We start from the raw sequence: 15,243 nt of genomic DNA on the forward strand, positions 1-15,243 counted from the left end.
GTCCCACAGACTAGTCAAGCAACAACTATGTCTATGACATAGCCATTTCTCATGGAAGCATATCTTACAGGCAATGTCCCAGACACCACCATCACCATCCTGGGTATGTCCTGTCTCACTGGCAGGTGGTGGCATATAGTCAGGAGGGAGATGTCCTGAGAGTTCTCAACATTGGCTCTGGACCTCATGAAGTCTCATGGCATCAAGTCAAACATGGGCATGGAAACCTCTTGCTGATTACCATCTACCACATCCCACTCAGCTAATGAATCAGTGGTCCTCCATGTTGAATACCACTTGGAACAAGCACTGAGGGTGCGAAGGGGACAGGATGACTTCAATATCAATGACCAAGAGTCGCTCGATAGCACCACTACTGAACAAGCTGGCCGAGTCCTAAAGGACATAATTGCTAAACTGGGCCTGTGGCTGGTGATGAGGGAACCAACAAGAGGAAAAAACCTACTTGACCTTGTCCTCACCAATCTAGCTGTCACAGATGCATCTGTCCATGACAGTTTTGGTAGGACTGAACACCACACAGTCCTTGTGGAGACAAAGTCCAGCTTTCATTCTGAGGATACCCTCCATCGTGTGTGGCACTACCATCGTGCTAAATGGGATAGATTTCAAAACATAGCTGGCAACTCAAAACTAGGCACCCATACAAACATACGAAGAAGGAGCAGGAGTAGGCCATTCAGCCCATTGAGCCTACTCTGCCATTTAATAAGATCATGGCTGATTTGATAGTAATCTCAATTCTGCATCCCACCTACTCCTGATAACCTGTCACCCCCTTGCTTACCAAGAATTTATCCACCTCTGCCTTAAAAATATTCAAAGACTCTGCTTCCATCGTCTTTTCAGGAAGAGAGTTCCAAAGGCTCATGTCCCTCGGAGAGAAAAATGTCGCCTCATCTCCGTTTTAAATGAGCAATCCCTTATTTTAAATAATTACCCCTAGTTCTAGATTCTCCTACAAAAGGAAACATCCTCTCTACACCCACCCTGTCAAAACCCCTCAGGGTCTTATATGTTTCAATCAAGTCACCTCTTACTCTTCTAAACTCCAGCAGATACAAGTGTAGCTTGTCTAACCTTTATTCCAAAGGCAACCCATCTATACCAGGTATTAGTCTGGTAAACCTTCTCTGAACTGCTTCTAACACATTTGCATCCTTCCTTAAATAAGGTGACCAATAATATACACAGTACTCCTGATGTGGTCTCATTAGTGCTCTGTAAAATGAAGTACAACCTCCCTACTTTTGTATTCTATTCCCCTTGCAATAAATGGTAACATTCTATTAGCTTTCCTAATTACTTGCTGTACCTGCATACTAGCCTTTTGCAATTCATGCACCTAGGCCGCCTCTGCATCTCAGAGTTCTGTAATCTCTCACTATTTAGATCATATGCTTCTCTTTTATTCTTCTGCCAAAATGGACAATTTCACATTTTCCCACATTATACTCCATTTGCCAGATCTTTGCCCACTCACTTAACCTATCTATATCTTTTTGTATCTTCCTTATGTCCTTTTCATAACTTATTTTCCTACCTATCTTTGTATCATCAGCAAATGTGGCAACCATCCCATCATCCAAGTCATTTATATAAATTGTAAGCATTTGAGGTCCCAGCACTGATCCCTATGACACGCCACTGATCCCATCTTGCCAATCTGAAAAAGACCCATTTATGCCCACTCTCTGCTTCCTTTTAGCTAGCCAATCTTTTATCCATGCCAATATGTTAGTCCCTACATCATGAGCTTTTATTTTCCTCAATAGCCTCTGATGTGGCACTTTATCAAATGCCTTCTGGAGGCATGGTGGGCCATCAGCAGCAGCAGAATTGTATACAACCATAATCTGTAACCTCATGGTCCAGAATATTCCCCACTCTATCATTACCATCAAGCTGGGGGATCAACCCTGGTAGAGGGAAGAGTGCAGGAGGCAATGCCAAAATAAGCGCCAGGCATACATAAAAATGAAGTGTCAACCTGGTGAAACTACAACATAGAACTACTTGCACGCCAAACAGCAGAAGCAGCATGTGATAGACAGAACTAAGTAATCCCACAACCAACGGATCAAATCTAAACTGCAGTCCGGCTACATCCAGTCGTGAATGGCAGTGGACAATTAAACAACTAACTGGAGGAGGATGAGGCTCCACATATATCCCCAACCTCAGTGATGGGGGTGCCCTGCACATCAGTGCAAAAGATAAGGCTGAAGCATTCGCAAAAATCTTCAGCCAGAAGTACCAAGTGGATGATCCATCTCGGCCTCCTCCTGAGATCCCCAGCATCATGGATGCCAGTCTTCAGCGAATTCAAGTCACTCCACGTGCTATCAAGAAACAGCTGAAGGCACTGGATACTGCAAAGGCTATGGGCCCTGACAACATTCCAGAAATAGCACTGAAGACTTGTGCTCCAGAACTGGCTGCGGCCTTAGCCAAGTTGTTACAGTGCAGCTACAATACTGGCATCTACCCAGCAATGTGGAAAATTGCCCAGCTATGTCCTGTACACAGAAAGCTGGACAAATCCAATCTGACCAATTACCGCCCCATCAGTCTACTCTCGATCATCAGTAAAGTAATGGAAGGGGTCATCAACAGTGCTATCAAGCAGCTCTTACTCAGAAACAACCTGCTCACTGATGCTCAGTCTGAGTTCCGCCAGGGCCACTCAACTCCTGACCTCATTACAGCTTTAGTCCAAGAAGTGAGGTGAAAATGACTATGCTTGACATCAAGGCCACATTTGACCGAGTGTGGCATCAAGAAGTGAATCAGGTGGAAACTTTCCACTAGTTGGAGACATACCTAGCATAAAGGAAGATGGTTATGGTTGTTGGAGGTCAGTCATCTCAGTTCTAGGACATCACTCCAGGAGTTCCTCAGAGTAGTGTCCTTGGCTTAACCATCTTCAGCTGCTTCATCAATGACCTTCCTTCCATCATAAGGTCAGGAGTGGGGATGTTCGCTGATGATTGCACAATGTTCAGCACCATTCGTGACTCCTCAAATACTGAAGTAGTCCATACCCATAAGCAGCAAGATTAGGACAATATCCAGACTTGGGCTGATAAGTGGCAAGTAACATTCACAAGTGCCAGAAAATGACCATTTCTAACAAGAAAGAATCTAACCACCTCCCCATGACGTTCAATGGCATTACCATCGCTGAATCCCCCGTTACAAACAAACTGGGGGTTATCATTGACCAGAAACTGAGCTGGACTAGCAACAAAAGCGGGTCAGAGGCTAGGATTTTTGCAGTGAGTAGCTTACCTCCTGACTCCACAAAGCCTGTCCATCATCTACAAGGCACAAGTCAGGAGTGTGATGGAATACTCTCCACTTGCCTGGATAGTGCAGCTCCAACAATAATTAAGATGCTTGACACCATCCAAGACAAAGTAGCCCACTTGATTGGCACCCCATCCACAAACATTCATTCCCTCCACCACCAACGCACAGTGGCAATAGTGTGTAACATCTACAAGATGCACTGCAGGAATTCACCAAGGCTCCTTAGACTGCACCTTCCAAACCCATGACCACTACCATCTAGAAGGACAAGGGCAGCAGATAGATGGGAACACCACCACCTGGAAGTTCCCCTCCAAGTCACACACCATCCTGACTTGGAAATATATCGCCGTCCCTTCACTGTCACTCGGTCAAACCCTGGAACTCCCTCTCTAACAGTACTGTTGGTGTGCCTATAGCACATGGTCTGCAGCGGTTCAAGAAGGCAGCTCACCAGCCCTCCTCAAGGGCAATTAGGGATGGGCAATAAATGCTGGCATAGCCAGCAACATCAACAGCCCATAAATAATTTTTTTTAAAAGTCCATCTGGTGTAGGTACACCCACAGAGCTGTTAGGAAGGGGGTTCCAGGATTTTGACCCAGTAACAATGAAGGAACAGCGATATAGTTCCAAGTCAGGATGGTGTGTGCCTTGGAGGGGAAATTGCAGGTGGTGGTGACCCCATGTATCTATGCCCTTATTCTTCTGGGTTGTAGAGTTCAGGGGATTTGGAAGGTGCTGTTCAAGGAGCCTTGGTGAGTTGCTGCAGTGGATCTTGTAGATGGTACACACTGCTGCCATTATGCATTGGTGGTGGAGGGAATTAATGTTTAAGGTGGTGGATGGGGTGCTAATCAAGTGGGATGCTTTCTGATAGATTGTACTGAGCTTCTTGAGTGTTGTTTGAGCCACACTTAACCAGGCAAGCGGACAGCATTCCATCACACTCCTGCTTTGTGCCTAGATGGTGTACAGGCTTTCGGGAGTCAGGAGGTGAGTTATTCTCTACAGAATTCCCATTCTCTGACCTGCTCTTCTAGCCACAGTATTGTTATGGCTGGTCCAATTAAGTTTCTGGTTAACGCTAAGCCCCAGGGTGTTAATGGTGAGGGTGTTAGTGATGGTAATGCCATTGAATGTCAATGAGATATGGTTAGATTTTCATTTGTTAGAAATTGCCTGGCACTTGTATGGTGTGTATGTTACATTCCATTTATCAGTCTAAGTCTGAATGTTGTCCAGGTCTTGCTGCATATGGACTGCTTCATTATCTGAAGGGTCACAAATGGTATTAAACACTGTGAAAACAACACCTAAAATAGTCTGGAGTTTTACTTTTTCTCATTTTGTTTTTCTTTTTTTTAAATAGTCTAGTTGTGAGAATGAGGAAGTTGGATATAAAATGGATGAACTGAATCCAAGTATGAGTTATTCTAAATTTATTTTTTGCTTACTGATTTCAACTAGCTTTGTCTTAGTTTTCAGTTCCGAATGGTCTACTCCTGTTCCTATTTCTTACAGCTGGTATCTGGTCTTCTTAACCACTGCCAAATTGCTTAAATATTGAAGGATATATGAAACTCCCTGTGAGAAAATAGGAAGCAGTACAATTTTGTGAATACATCAGTTTTCAGTAGGAGGTTACAGATGGAGTCTATCCATTTCTGGGGAAGTTTCCTGAAGTTCAAGGAGGCTCACATCTGTGAAACACAATTTAATTTAATTTTGGCCAACCTTTAATCTTCCTCTTCTGAAGTATTGACGCCTTTATGGGTAAAATTCCACATTCACTGACCACCTTCTGGAACTTGCCAAAAGCATTAATCCTATGTGAACTTGGTCAGTGAGTGTCACCAAGTAATTTTCCTGACTAGGGAAAACCATAATAGCTGATGGAGCAAAATGTGATTGGTGTTAGTGAGATGATTTGAATTTCACTTACCTAATTGTCCTTATACAATTACACCAGCAGATTACTAAAATAACTTAAACTGGTTTTGCTACACAGTTACAGAAATTGTTGATTTCTCCTGTCTTCAATAGAAAAGAGATCTTGAGAAAGTATTTCAGATCATTTGCTGAATTCACACAATTGAGAGCAATCTAATAATTATATTAATCAGCAAATTACCCCGGAGCTCTCAAGAAGTGACATGTTTCAGTTGTGCTTATCTTGAAGAAATACCACAAACCTTGTCTTTGAGCTTAAATTCTCAATTACCCAGTAATAACGTTATGGAATGTTCTTTCAGAGAGCCAGTGCAGACTCGATGGGCCAAATGGCCTCCTTCTGCATTGTAAACATACTGCGATACTGTTACCTTCATCATGAGGGCCAATTCACATCAAGTTAAACATTAACCAGTAATGCCAACTAATAATAATGAAACACATGAGAGTGCAATGATAATAAAAATACTAAACCACACTTCGATAAGTGCTGGTCTACTCATGTGCATTCAAGATTTTGCTAAAATATGGAAAGATGATTTTCATTCATCAGTGAGACAATCACCCGAAGAAATAAAGTTAAAATAATTCCTTCAAGTCTCTTGGATTACAGAGGCTCAGTGACAGTGGTTGGCAGACTGGGAGATATAGCAAATCTTGCCTGCTCCAGCCTGGAAAGAGTCAGACAATAGAAGGATATTAACATGGTCATCTTCAGAGCCACTGGCATTATCAGCCTTGCCCTAGTCTGAGATTAGTGCAGTTCCAGTGTGTGGCAGATGTTTAGTTACATGTTTAGTGAAGTGGAAACGTCTGGCACACTGCAAACTAATGGCCCTTTACTGGAATATGACATCTCACATGCATCCTATTAGATGTGTTCAGACATCTTTAGCTTTTAACATTTTTGTCCACATATTTGCCAAGAAGTGCAGCTGAGACTGCAGCATGCCCCAGACAAAAGGGAGGGCGTCCGGGAAACAAAAGAGGGTGTCAGCGATTGGGAGAAAGTGAGTGAGCGGGAGAGAGTCAGGGAGAGGGAGAGAGTCAGCCAGCAGCACACAGGTGGGCAGCGGTAAAGAGTCGGGGAAAGGGAGGGAGTTGGGGAGGGGGAGAGAATCGGGGAGGCGGAGACAGTCGGGGGAAGGGGAGACAGTCGGGGGAAGAGGAGAGAGTCGGGGGGGGGGAGAGAGTCAGCCAGCAGCAGACAGATGGGCAGTGGGAATGAGTCGGGGAGAGTCGGGGATGGGGTGGAGAGAGTCAGGGGAGCAGGAGAGTTGGGGAAGCAGGAGAGAGTCGGGGAATGGGAGAGTCGAGGAGGGGGATAAAAGTTGGGGAGCAGGAAAGAGTCGGGGGAATGGGAGAGAGTTGGGGTAGGTTTAGGGTGTTGGGGATGTGGGAAGAGAGTCGGGGGAGCGCGAGAGTCGGGGAGCAGGAGTCGAGGGGCTGGGAGAGAGTCGGGCAGGGGGAGAGTCGGGGGAGCGGGGGAGAGTCAAGGAGAAGAGAGAGAGTCAGGGAGTTTGGGGAAGCGGGAGAGAGATGAGAGGGGAAGAGAGTCAGGAGTGGGAGAGAGTCAGAGGAAGCGGGAGAGAGTTGGAGGAGGAGGATTGAGTTGGGGGAGGGGTCAAGTGAGTGAGTCAAGTAGGTGGAGTTGGGGAGGGGGAAAGAGTTGGGGAGGGGTTGAGAGTTGGGGAGGGGGAAGAGAGTTGGGGAAACAGGAGCGAGTCAGGAAGGGGAGGAGAGTTGGGGAGGGGGAGAGATTCGGGGCAGCGGGATAGAGTCAGGGAGGGGGAGAGAGTTGGGAGGGGGAGAGAGTCGGGGAGGGGAAGAGTTCTGGGGGGGAGAGAGAGTTGGAGATTCAGGAGAGAGTTTGGGGAGCGGGAGAGTTGGGGAGCAGGAGAGAGTTGGGAGTGAGTTGGGGAGCGGGAGGGAGTTGGGAGGAGGGAGTGAGTTGGGGAGCAGGAGGGAGTTGGGGGAGTGGGAAAGGGTCGGGGAACGGGAGAATCCGGGTAGCGTTAGAGAGTCGGGGAGCTGGAGAGGCGGGGAGCAGGAGAGAGTTGGGGAGGGGAGAGAGTCAGTGCAGGGGCAGGGAGTTGGAGCGTGGGACAGAGTTGGGAAGCAGGAGGGGGCCAGGGAGGAGGTGAGAGTCAGGGATGGGAGTGTCAGGGAAGGAAAAAGAGTCGGGGAGTGGGAAAGAGTTAGGGAAGGAGAGAGAGTCAGGGAGGGGGAGAGTTGGGGAGGGAAGAGAGTTGGGGAGTGGGAATAAATTGGAGAGGGGGAGAGTCAGGGGAGGGAAGAGATTTGGGGAAGGGGAGAGGGTCGGGAGGGGGAGAGCGTTGGGAGGGGGAGAGAGTCAGGATGGGGAGAGTCAGGAAGAGGGAGAGAGTTGGGGATGAGGAGAGTTGGGGAGGGGTAATGAATCGGTGATGGGGGGAGCCGGGGGAGGGAAGAGAATCAGGGAGCACGAGAGAGTCGAGGAGTGGGAGAGAGTCAAGGAGTGGGAGAGAGTCGGGGAGAGGAAGACAGTCGGGGAGTGGGAGAGTCAGGGGATGGAAGAGGGTCGGGGAGCAGGAGACAGTTGGGGAGGGAGGGCAAGAGCATCGGGGAGTGGGAGAGAGTCGGGATGGGGAGAGTCAGGGAGGGGGAGAGAGTCAAGGAGAAGGAGAGAGTCAGGGAGAGGGAGAGAGTCAGGGAGAGGGAGAGAGTCGGGGATGAGGAGAGTTGGGGAGGGGGAGAGAATCGGGGATGGGGGAGAGCCGGGGGAGGAAAGAGATTTGGGGAGGGAAGAGAGACGAGGAGTGCGAGAGAGTCAGGGAGTGGGAGAAAGTCGGGGTGTGGGACAAAGTCGGGGAGGGGGAGAGAGTCGGGAGGGAGAGAGTCAGGGAGGGGAGAGAGAAGGGGAGAGGGAGAGAGTTGGCGAGAGGGAGAGAGTTGGGGGTCGGGAGGGCGAAGAGAGTCAGGGAGTGGGAGAAAGTTGGGAGGGGGAGAGGCCAGGTAGGGAAGAGAGTCGGGGAGCAGGAGACAGTTGGGGAGGGGAGAGCCGGGAGGGGAAGAGGGTTGGGGATGGGGAGAGGGTCGAACAGGGGAGTGTGTTGGGGAGAGGGAGAGAGTCGGGATGAGGAGGGTTAGGGAGGGGGAGAGAATCGGGGATGGGGAGAGAATTGGGGAGGGGGAGAGAGTCAGGGAGGGGGAGAGCTGGGGAGGGGGAGAGAGTCGGAAAGGGGGAGTGGGTCGGTGAGGGGGAGAGAGTCAGGGAGGGGGAGAGCTGGGGGGGGAAACGAGTAGGGGAACGCAAGAGAGTCAGGGAATGGGAGAGAGTCAGGGAGTGGGAGTGAATCGGGGAGTTGGAGTGAGTCGGGGAGGGGAAGAGTTAGGGGAGAGATTTGGGGAGTGGGAGAAAGTCGGGGTGGGGGAGAGTGGGGGAGGGAAGCGAGTAGGGGAACGCAAGAGAGTCGGGGAATGGGAGAAAGTCGGGGAGAGGGAGAGTAGGGGGAGGGAAGAGGGTCGGGGAGCAGGAGAGAGTTGGGAGGGGGAGTGTCAGTGGGGAAGAGAGTTGTTGGTGGGGATAGGGTCGGGAGGTGGAGTGCGTCGACGAGTGGGAGAGAGTCGGGATGAGGAGAGTTGGAGGGGTGGAGAGAGCCGGAATGGGGGAGGGAGTCCTGGAGGGGGACATAGTCGGGGAGGGGGAGAGAATCATGGATGAGGAGAGTCGGGGAGGAAGGGGGTCGGGGAACGGGAGAGTTGGGGAGGGGGAGAGAGTCAGAGAGAGGGAGAGTCGTGGAAAGGGAGAGAATCAGGATGGGGAGAGTCAGAGATGGGGAGAGTCAGGGGAGGGAAGATAGTTGGGGACGGCGGTAAAGTCGGGAAGGGGGACAGTTGGGGGAAGGGAGTTGGGGAGCAGGAGAAAGTTGGGGAGGGGGAGAGTCGGGGGGAAGAGAGTTGTGGGTGGCTATAGGGTCAGAAGGGGGAGTGCATCCGGGGGTGGTAGAGGGTCGGGATGGGGAGTGTCAAGGGAGGGAAGAGAGACAGGGAGTTGGACAGAGTCAGGGAGGGTGAAAGAGTTGAGGAGGGGGGAGAGAGTTCGAGAGGGGGAGCGAATCGGGGATGGGGAGAGTCGGGGGAGGCAACAGAGTCAGGAGAGGAAAAAGTTGTGGGGGGTGAGTTGGGGAAGGGGAGAGAGTGGGAGAGAGTTGGGGATGGGGAGAGGGAGAGAGTTGATGATGGAGAGAGTTGGGGAGGGGAGAGAATCGATGAGGGGGAGAGAGTCGAGGAGAGGGAGAGAGTTGAGGAGTGGGAGAGAGTCAGGGAGCGGGAGAGAGTCGGGGAGGGGAGAGTCGGGGGAGGGAGAGAGTCAGGGATGAGGGGAGTTGGGATGGGGAGAGTCAGGAGAGGGAGAGAGTCAGGGATGAGGGGAGTTGGGGAGGGGGAGAGAATCGGAGATGGGAAGAGCCAGGGGAGGGAAGAGAGTTGGGGAACACGAGAGAGTCGGGGAGTGGGAGAGAGTTGGGAACTGGGAGAGAGTGGCAGAGCAGGAGAGAGTCAGAGACGGGGAGAGAGTTGGATTTGGGGAGAGTCAGGGGAGGAAAGAGAGTTGCGGAGTGGGAGAAAGGCAGGGAGTGGGAGAGTCAGGGGTGGGAAGAGAGGTGGCATGGGGTTAGGGTTGGGAAGGAGAGAACATCGGTGGGTGGGAGAGAGTCGGTATGGGGAGAGTCGGGCTAGGGGAGGGAGTCGGGGGGGGAGGGAGTCGGTGGGGGGGGAGAGAGTCAGGGAGGGGGAGAACCGTGGAGGGGGAGAGAATCATGGATGGGGAGAGTCAGGAAGGGGGAGAGAGTCGGAGAGGGGGAGAGAGTCAGGGAGGGGGAGAATGGGGAGGGGAGAGAATTGTGGATGGGGGCAGACGGGGGAAGAGAGTCGGGGAGCGTGAGAGAGTTGAGGAGGGGGAGAGAGTCGGGGAGGGGGAGAGTCGGGGAAGGGGAGAGAATCAGGGATGGAGAGTGTTGGGGGAGGGAAGAGAGACAGGGAGGGGGAGAGAGTACGAGAGTTGGAAAGAGTTGGGGACAGGGAGATTTGGGGAGCTGGAGAGAGTTGTCAATGGTGAGTGTCAGGGGAGGGAAGAGAGTAGGGGAGCGGGACAGAGTCGGAGAGGGGGTGAGTCGGGGAGGGGGAGAGAGTTGGGGAGGGGGAGAAAGTTGGAGATGGGGAGAGTTGGGGAGGGGGAGAGAGTTGGAGATGGGGAGAGTTGGGGAGGGGGAGAGAGTTGGGGATGGGGAGAGTTGGGGTCGGGGAGAGAGTCGGGGAGGAAGAGAGTCGAGAGTCGGGGAGGGGGAGATTTCGGGGGTTGGGGGGGAGGCGTGGGCAGAGTCCAAAATGGTGCCAATCGAGTTGCCTGACACTCCTGGAGGTAAATGATTGGTGAACCTGTGGAATTCCTTACCACAGAAAGTAGTTGAGACCAAAACATTGTATGTTTTCAAGGAGTTAGATATAGCTCTTGGGGCGAAAGGGATCAAAGGATATGGGGAGAAAGCGGGAACAGGCTATTGAGTTAGATGATCAGCCATGGTCATAATGAACGGCGGAGCAGGCTCGAAGGGCCGAATGGCCTACTCCTGCTCCGATCTTCTATGTTAAACTGAAATCCTGGCGCTGAATGCGCATATCGGCCCAATTATATCCGCGTCGCTGAAGCGGATGAAGCTGGCTTAACGCCGAGACTTGCTGGATGTTAATTCAGGAGAACCCAGTTGGCACACTTTGACAGTTTGAACAACAATATATCAACACTCTGCTGAATCTGTAGTAGTTCTGTGCAAACATAAGCCAATAAAAGCTCTCAAGTTCTTGATAATTTCCGTCATGATGTCAGAAAGCTGAAAGGGGAAGCATATCTTTAGACTTCGATTTGCAAGCATTTCAGTTAGACGCTTCTTCAGTGTGCAGATATCATGTCAATCTCAAACCAGACAGCAAACATGAACCAGAGCTTGGTGGGCGGTAAGTCTCCTTCTGCAAGATATTAATAGATCGATTATGTAGCATTGCATCAATTTATAGGGAACTTATTTATGATTTACAATAATAAAATGTTAGATACGTTTAAATAAAAATGCTGGGCTTTTTGTGAAGTGTGAGGACATCCAATCAACTTTTGTAAAATATATAAAAAATGAAGTTTGGCAGTTTCTTTACCTTGATAACAATTCACGTCTACATTCTGCTTGTTTCAGCAGTGAATTGTATGGGAAACAACACGGTAAACATGGTTCTGGATAGTTCTGTGAAGCGATTTCTGGTCATAGTTAATCCACCGACGTTTGTTTTGGGATTGGTCCTCAACGTGGTCGCATTGTGGATTCTGTGCTTCAAATGTAAAAAGTGGACAGTGTCTACCATCTATATGATTAACCTGATCATTTCAGACATTTTGCTGCTTTTCTCCCTGCCTTTCAAAATCTATGCCTACCAGGCTGAGGCGTGGATCCTGAGTCCGGGATTCTGCAACTTCTTGGAATCTCTGTACTATGTGAACACTTACGCAAGCATGCTGATCATCATGTTGATCAGTTTGGATCGCTACATCGCCATAAAACATCCCTTTTTGGCCAGAACCTTCAGATCCCTAAAGAAAACAGTGATTGCCTGCGCCCTGGTGTGGATTGTTGTCTGGTCTTGCTGTATCTCCCTTTATATTAAAAGGGAATCTGCAAACTGTTTCTTCAAACATTCTGCCTCCGTTTGGAATATGCCTACTGTTGTGACTCTCCAAACCATATTCCTAGTCACCGCCCTCCTCGTGGTCTTCTGTTCTATTCAGATCATCAGAACTCTAAAGAGAAGTGACAGCCTGAAATCTGAGAAAATCTCCAGGAGCAAATCCACGAAAATTGTCCTTTCAAATCTGTTAACATTTCTTGTTTGTTTCACCCCGTACCACGTGGGGATCCTAATGTACTTTTTAGCTCGGAATTGTTGGATAGCAGATGGTTACCTGGTCCCTCTGCGCAACTTCCTGCAAATATGCCTGTGTTTAGCAAATGTAAACTGTGTCCTGGATGCCATCTATTACTATTTTGTCATCAATGAGTTCTGGAAGTCATATAGAAGCAGTGTGAAGGCAACCAAGTCAATTGTTTGAAGTACAAATTACTCTCTCTGAAATAGGAAGATTTCCGTAGCAAATGTTTCTTTCTTATGTGTATGGAATCGGTGCATTGTGTCTGCAGAAGTTAACAGAAACAAAATACTGGGGAGGCTGTCAATCTGGAATTATATCAGAAAATGGTGGAACCAGGCAGCATCTTTAATTACTCCTGGATTGATCTTCTATTATTTTCAAACGATTAATTGCATCAAGAACTTGATGTATTTTATTGTTTCTGTGCAAATTTAAAAATGTAATTTTGTTAAAAAGAGCATGTTACAAAGTTAAGGCTCTGCTTTACCCATTCTTTCAGGTACATTGGGAACTGGCCACATATTTGAGTGGCCTTACATTTAGGATTGTGCTTAATGCCCAAGATCTAATTATGCCAAAGCTTTTTCTCTTGTGATCTGAACTGGATATCATGACCTGGAATTTCCTGAAAACTTTGCAGCACAATGTCGTGTGAAATTACCACATAAAAATGAGAAAATTAGTGCATAGTATAAAAATAGATTGGTCACTTCCTTGAAGACCTTTACCATTTGTTAACTTTGTTTCACATCATGCAAAGGGGTAATTCATGTGAATTGCCTGAATTTATTTATACCAATTCTGAATAGGTTATTTCTGGTTATTGTATTGTAAGTGTTTGCATGAACTTTTAAGATGTCTCCTCACCAAGACCAACAATGCACTTGTTACCTTTGAATGTTTCTTTATGGCATCAGAATGAGTTATATTAAAAATGGAAAAAGTTCCACATTTTTGTGCCTGATCTGCATAAGTAACAGTTTGTTGGCCCAAGACACATTAAGCATCATTGTTCACTGCACCTACCATGGAAGCCCATCATTCTCTGTGCTGTCTGCAAAGGATTTTTCCATGAGGTCCTGGTGGGTGCCAGATATCATTGGAGGCCTTCCAATTAGGGATGGTGTTTGGGCTCCAAATGCTGTCTCAAAATTGAGGTACTCTCAGAGAAATAAATTTAAAGTAAAGGTTCAAACAGGCCAAGCAGGAGTCCCCTCAGAGGGGGTGGGGAACCCCTCCAGTGGCTTTGCTGCTATTGGCCCCCTCTTTGAGAGATGGAGCCTCTGACTCCAATGGCCTCCTAGCCTGCTGCATCCCCAGGGCTCGGCCAGTTCTGTCCAAACTCTCTGGACAATGCTTATGTATGCAACGAGCTTATTTCCTATTAATGGCTTCTCTATATATATGTACTGTATCTTGTCTCTGCACTTCCTGTTGCTAAATGTAATCAAGCTAGTGCATACAAATCTTTCTACAGTCAGAGAAGTTTTGTTCAGATTCATCTTTGGGATGTGGGTGTTGCTGGCAAGACCAGCAATGATTGTCCATCCCTAATTGTCCTTGAGAAGGTAGTTTATTTACAATATATATTAGTGACTTGGATGAGGGAAGTGAATGTACTATCGACAATTTTGCGGATGACACAAAAATAGGTGGGAAGGCAAGTGGTGAGGATGACACAAAGCGTCTACAGAGGGATATAGGCAGGTTAAGTGAGTAGGCAAAAACTTATGGAATATAATGTGGGAAAATGTGAGGTTATGCACTTTGGCAGGCAGAAAGGAGCTGAATATTATTTAAATCGGGAAAGACTGCAGAATGCTGCAGCACAGGGGGATTTGGGAGTCCTTGTGCATGAATCCCAAAAGTTAACATGCAAGTTCAACAGGTAATAGGGAAGGCAAATGAATGTTGGCCTTTATTTCAAAGGGAAGGAAGTATAAAAATAGGGAAGTCTTACTAAAACTATACAAGGCACTACTAGACCACACCTGAAATACTGTGAACAGTTTTGGTTCCCTTATCTAAGGAAAGATATACTGGCATTGGAGGCAGTCCAGAGAAGGTTCACTAGGTTGATTCTGGGTATGGAGGGATTTTCTTATGAGGAGAGGTTGAGTGGGTTGGACCTGTACTCATTGGAGTTTAGAAGAATGAGAGGTGACCTTATTGAAACATATAAGATTCTTAAGGGGCTTGACAGGGTAGATGCTGAGAGGTTGTTCCCTCTTGTAAGAGAGCCTAGGACCAGAGGGCATAACCTCAGAGTAAGTGGTCACTCATTTAAGACAGAGATGAAGAGGAATTTCTTCTCTCAGAGGGTAGTGAATCTGTGGAATTCTTTATGCAGAGGGCTGTAGAGGCTGAGCCATTAAGTATATTCAAGGCTGAGATAGACAGATTTTTAATCAGTAAGGGAATCAAGGGTTATGAGGAAAAAGCAGGAAGTGGAGTTGAGAATTATCAGATCAGCCATGATCTCATTGAACCGTGGAGCAGACTCGATGGGCCGAATGGGCTACTTCTGCTCCTACGTCTTATAGTGGTAGAAGTATGCAATATGGAAAGCTGTCTGGTCTCGTAGGAAGTCCTTTGGATTTAAAATAGATCTCAACAGTTTTTGCTACAAGAGCCACTAAAATGGCTGCTGGTCCTTATGTTTTCTGGCACATATTGTGTTATTTGAGTGGGAGGACTAGATGGTTTGGAATGACTGCTGCCTTAAGAGAAAACAGCCTCCTTCATGCCTACCATGAACATGCCCCTGCTGCTCAGCACGTGCGATGCTTTCGGTAAACAATCCTCTACACAACAATGAGAGAAGCAAAGCCCTGTTTAATGCCTCTCGCCATCCAACCGGCCAGTACTTTAAAGTCCACTGAGAAACTCTGTTGAAAGTTGGAGCTTGGAACCTAATAATTTAGTACTTATGAAAGATGCAGGACCGAATTTTCCTTCTGACTACCATCAATTTCAGGTGGTAGAGGAAAAGAAAGAATGGAA

General features: G+C 48.1%; 1 protein-coding gene across 1 annotated transcript; it reads left to right on the forward strand.

Annotated features, from left to right (window-relative positions):
* Positions 1 to 11,243: 11,243 nt before the first annotated feature.
* On the forward strand, positions 11,244 to 13,177 carry LOC144694169 (G-protein coupled receptor 55-like). Its single transcript, XM_078564521.1, has 2 exons — positions 11,244 to 11,279; positions 11,516 to 13,177. Exons 1-2 carry the CDS (start codon positions 11,258 to 11,260, stop codon positions 12,418 to 12,420), a joined length of 927 nt encoding a protein of 308 aa, XP_078420647.1. The 5' UTR covers positions 11,244 to 11,257; the 3' UTR covers positions 12,421 to 13,177.
* The last annotated feature ends 2,066 nt before the right edge of the window (positions 13,178 to 15,243 follow it).

Source organism: Cetorhinus maximus, chromosome 19 (assembly GCF_964194155.1).
Source record: "Cetorhinus maximus chromosome 19, sCetMax3.hap1.1, whole genome shotgun sequence".
NCBI lineage: Eukaryota > Metazoa > Chordata > Chondrichthyes > Lamniformes > Cetorhinidae > Cetorhinus > Cetorhinus maximus.

Coding starts and splice junctions, on each gene's coding strand:
- LOC144694169 (XM_078564521.1), top strand. CDS start 11,258: ATGAACCAGAGCTTGGTGGGCG. Junction 11,280..11,515: donor GAACCAGAGCTTGGTGGGCG/GTAAGTCTCCTT, acceptor TTGTTTCAGCAG/TGAATTGTATGGGAAACAAC.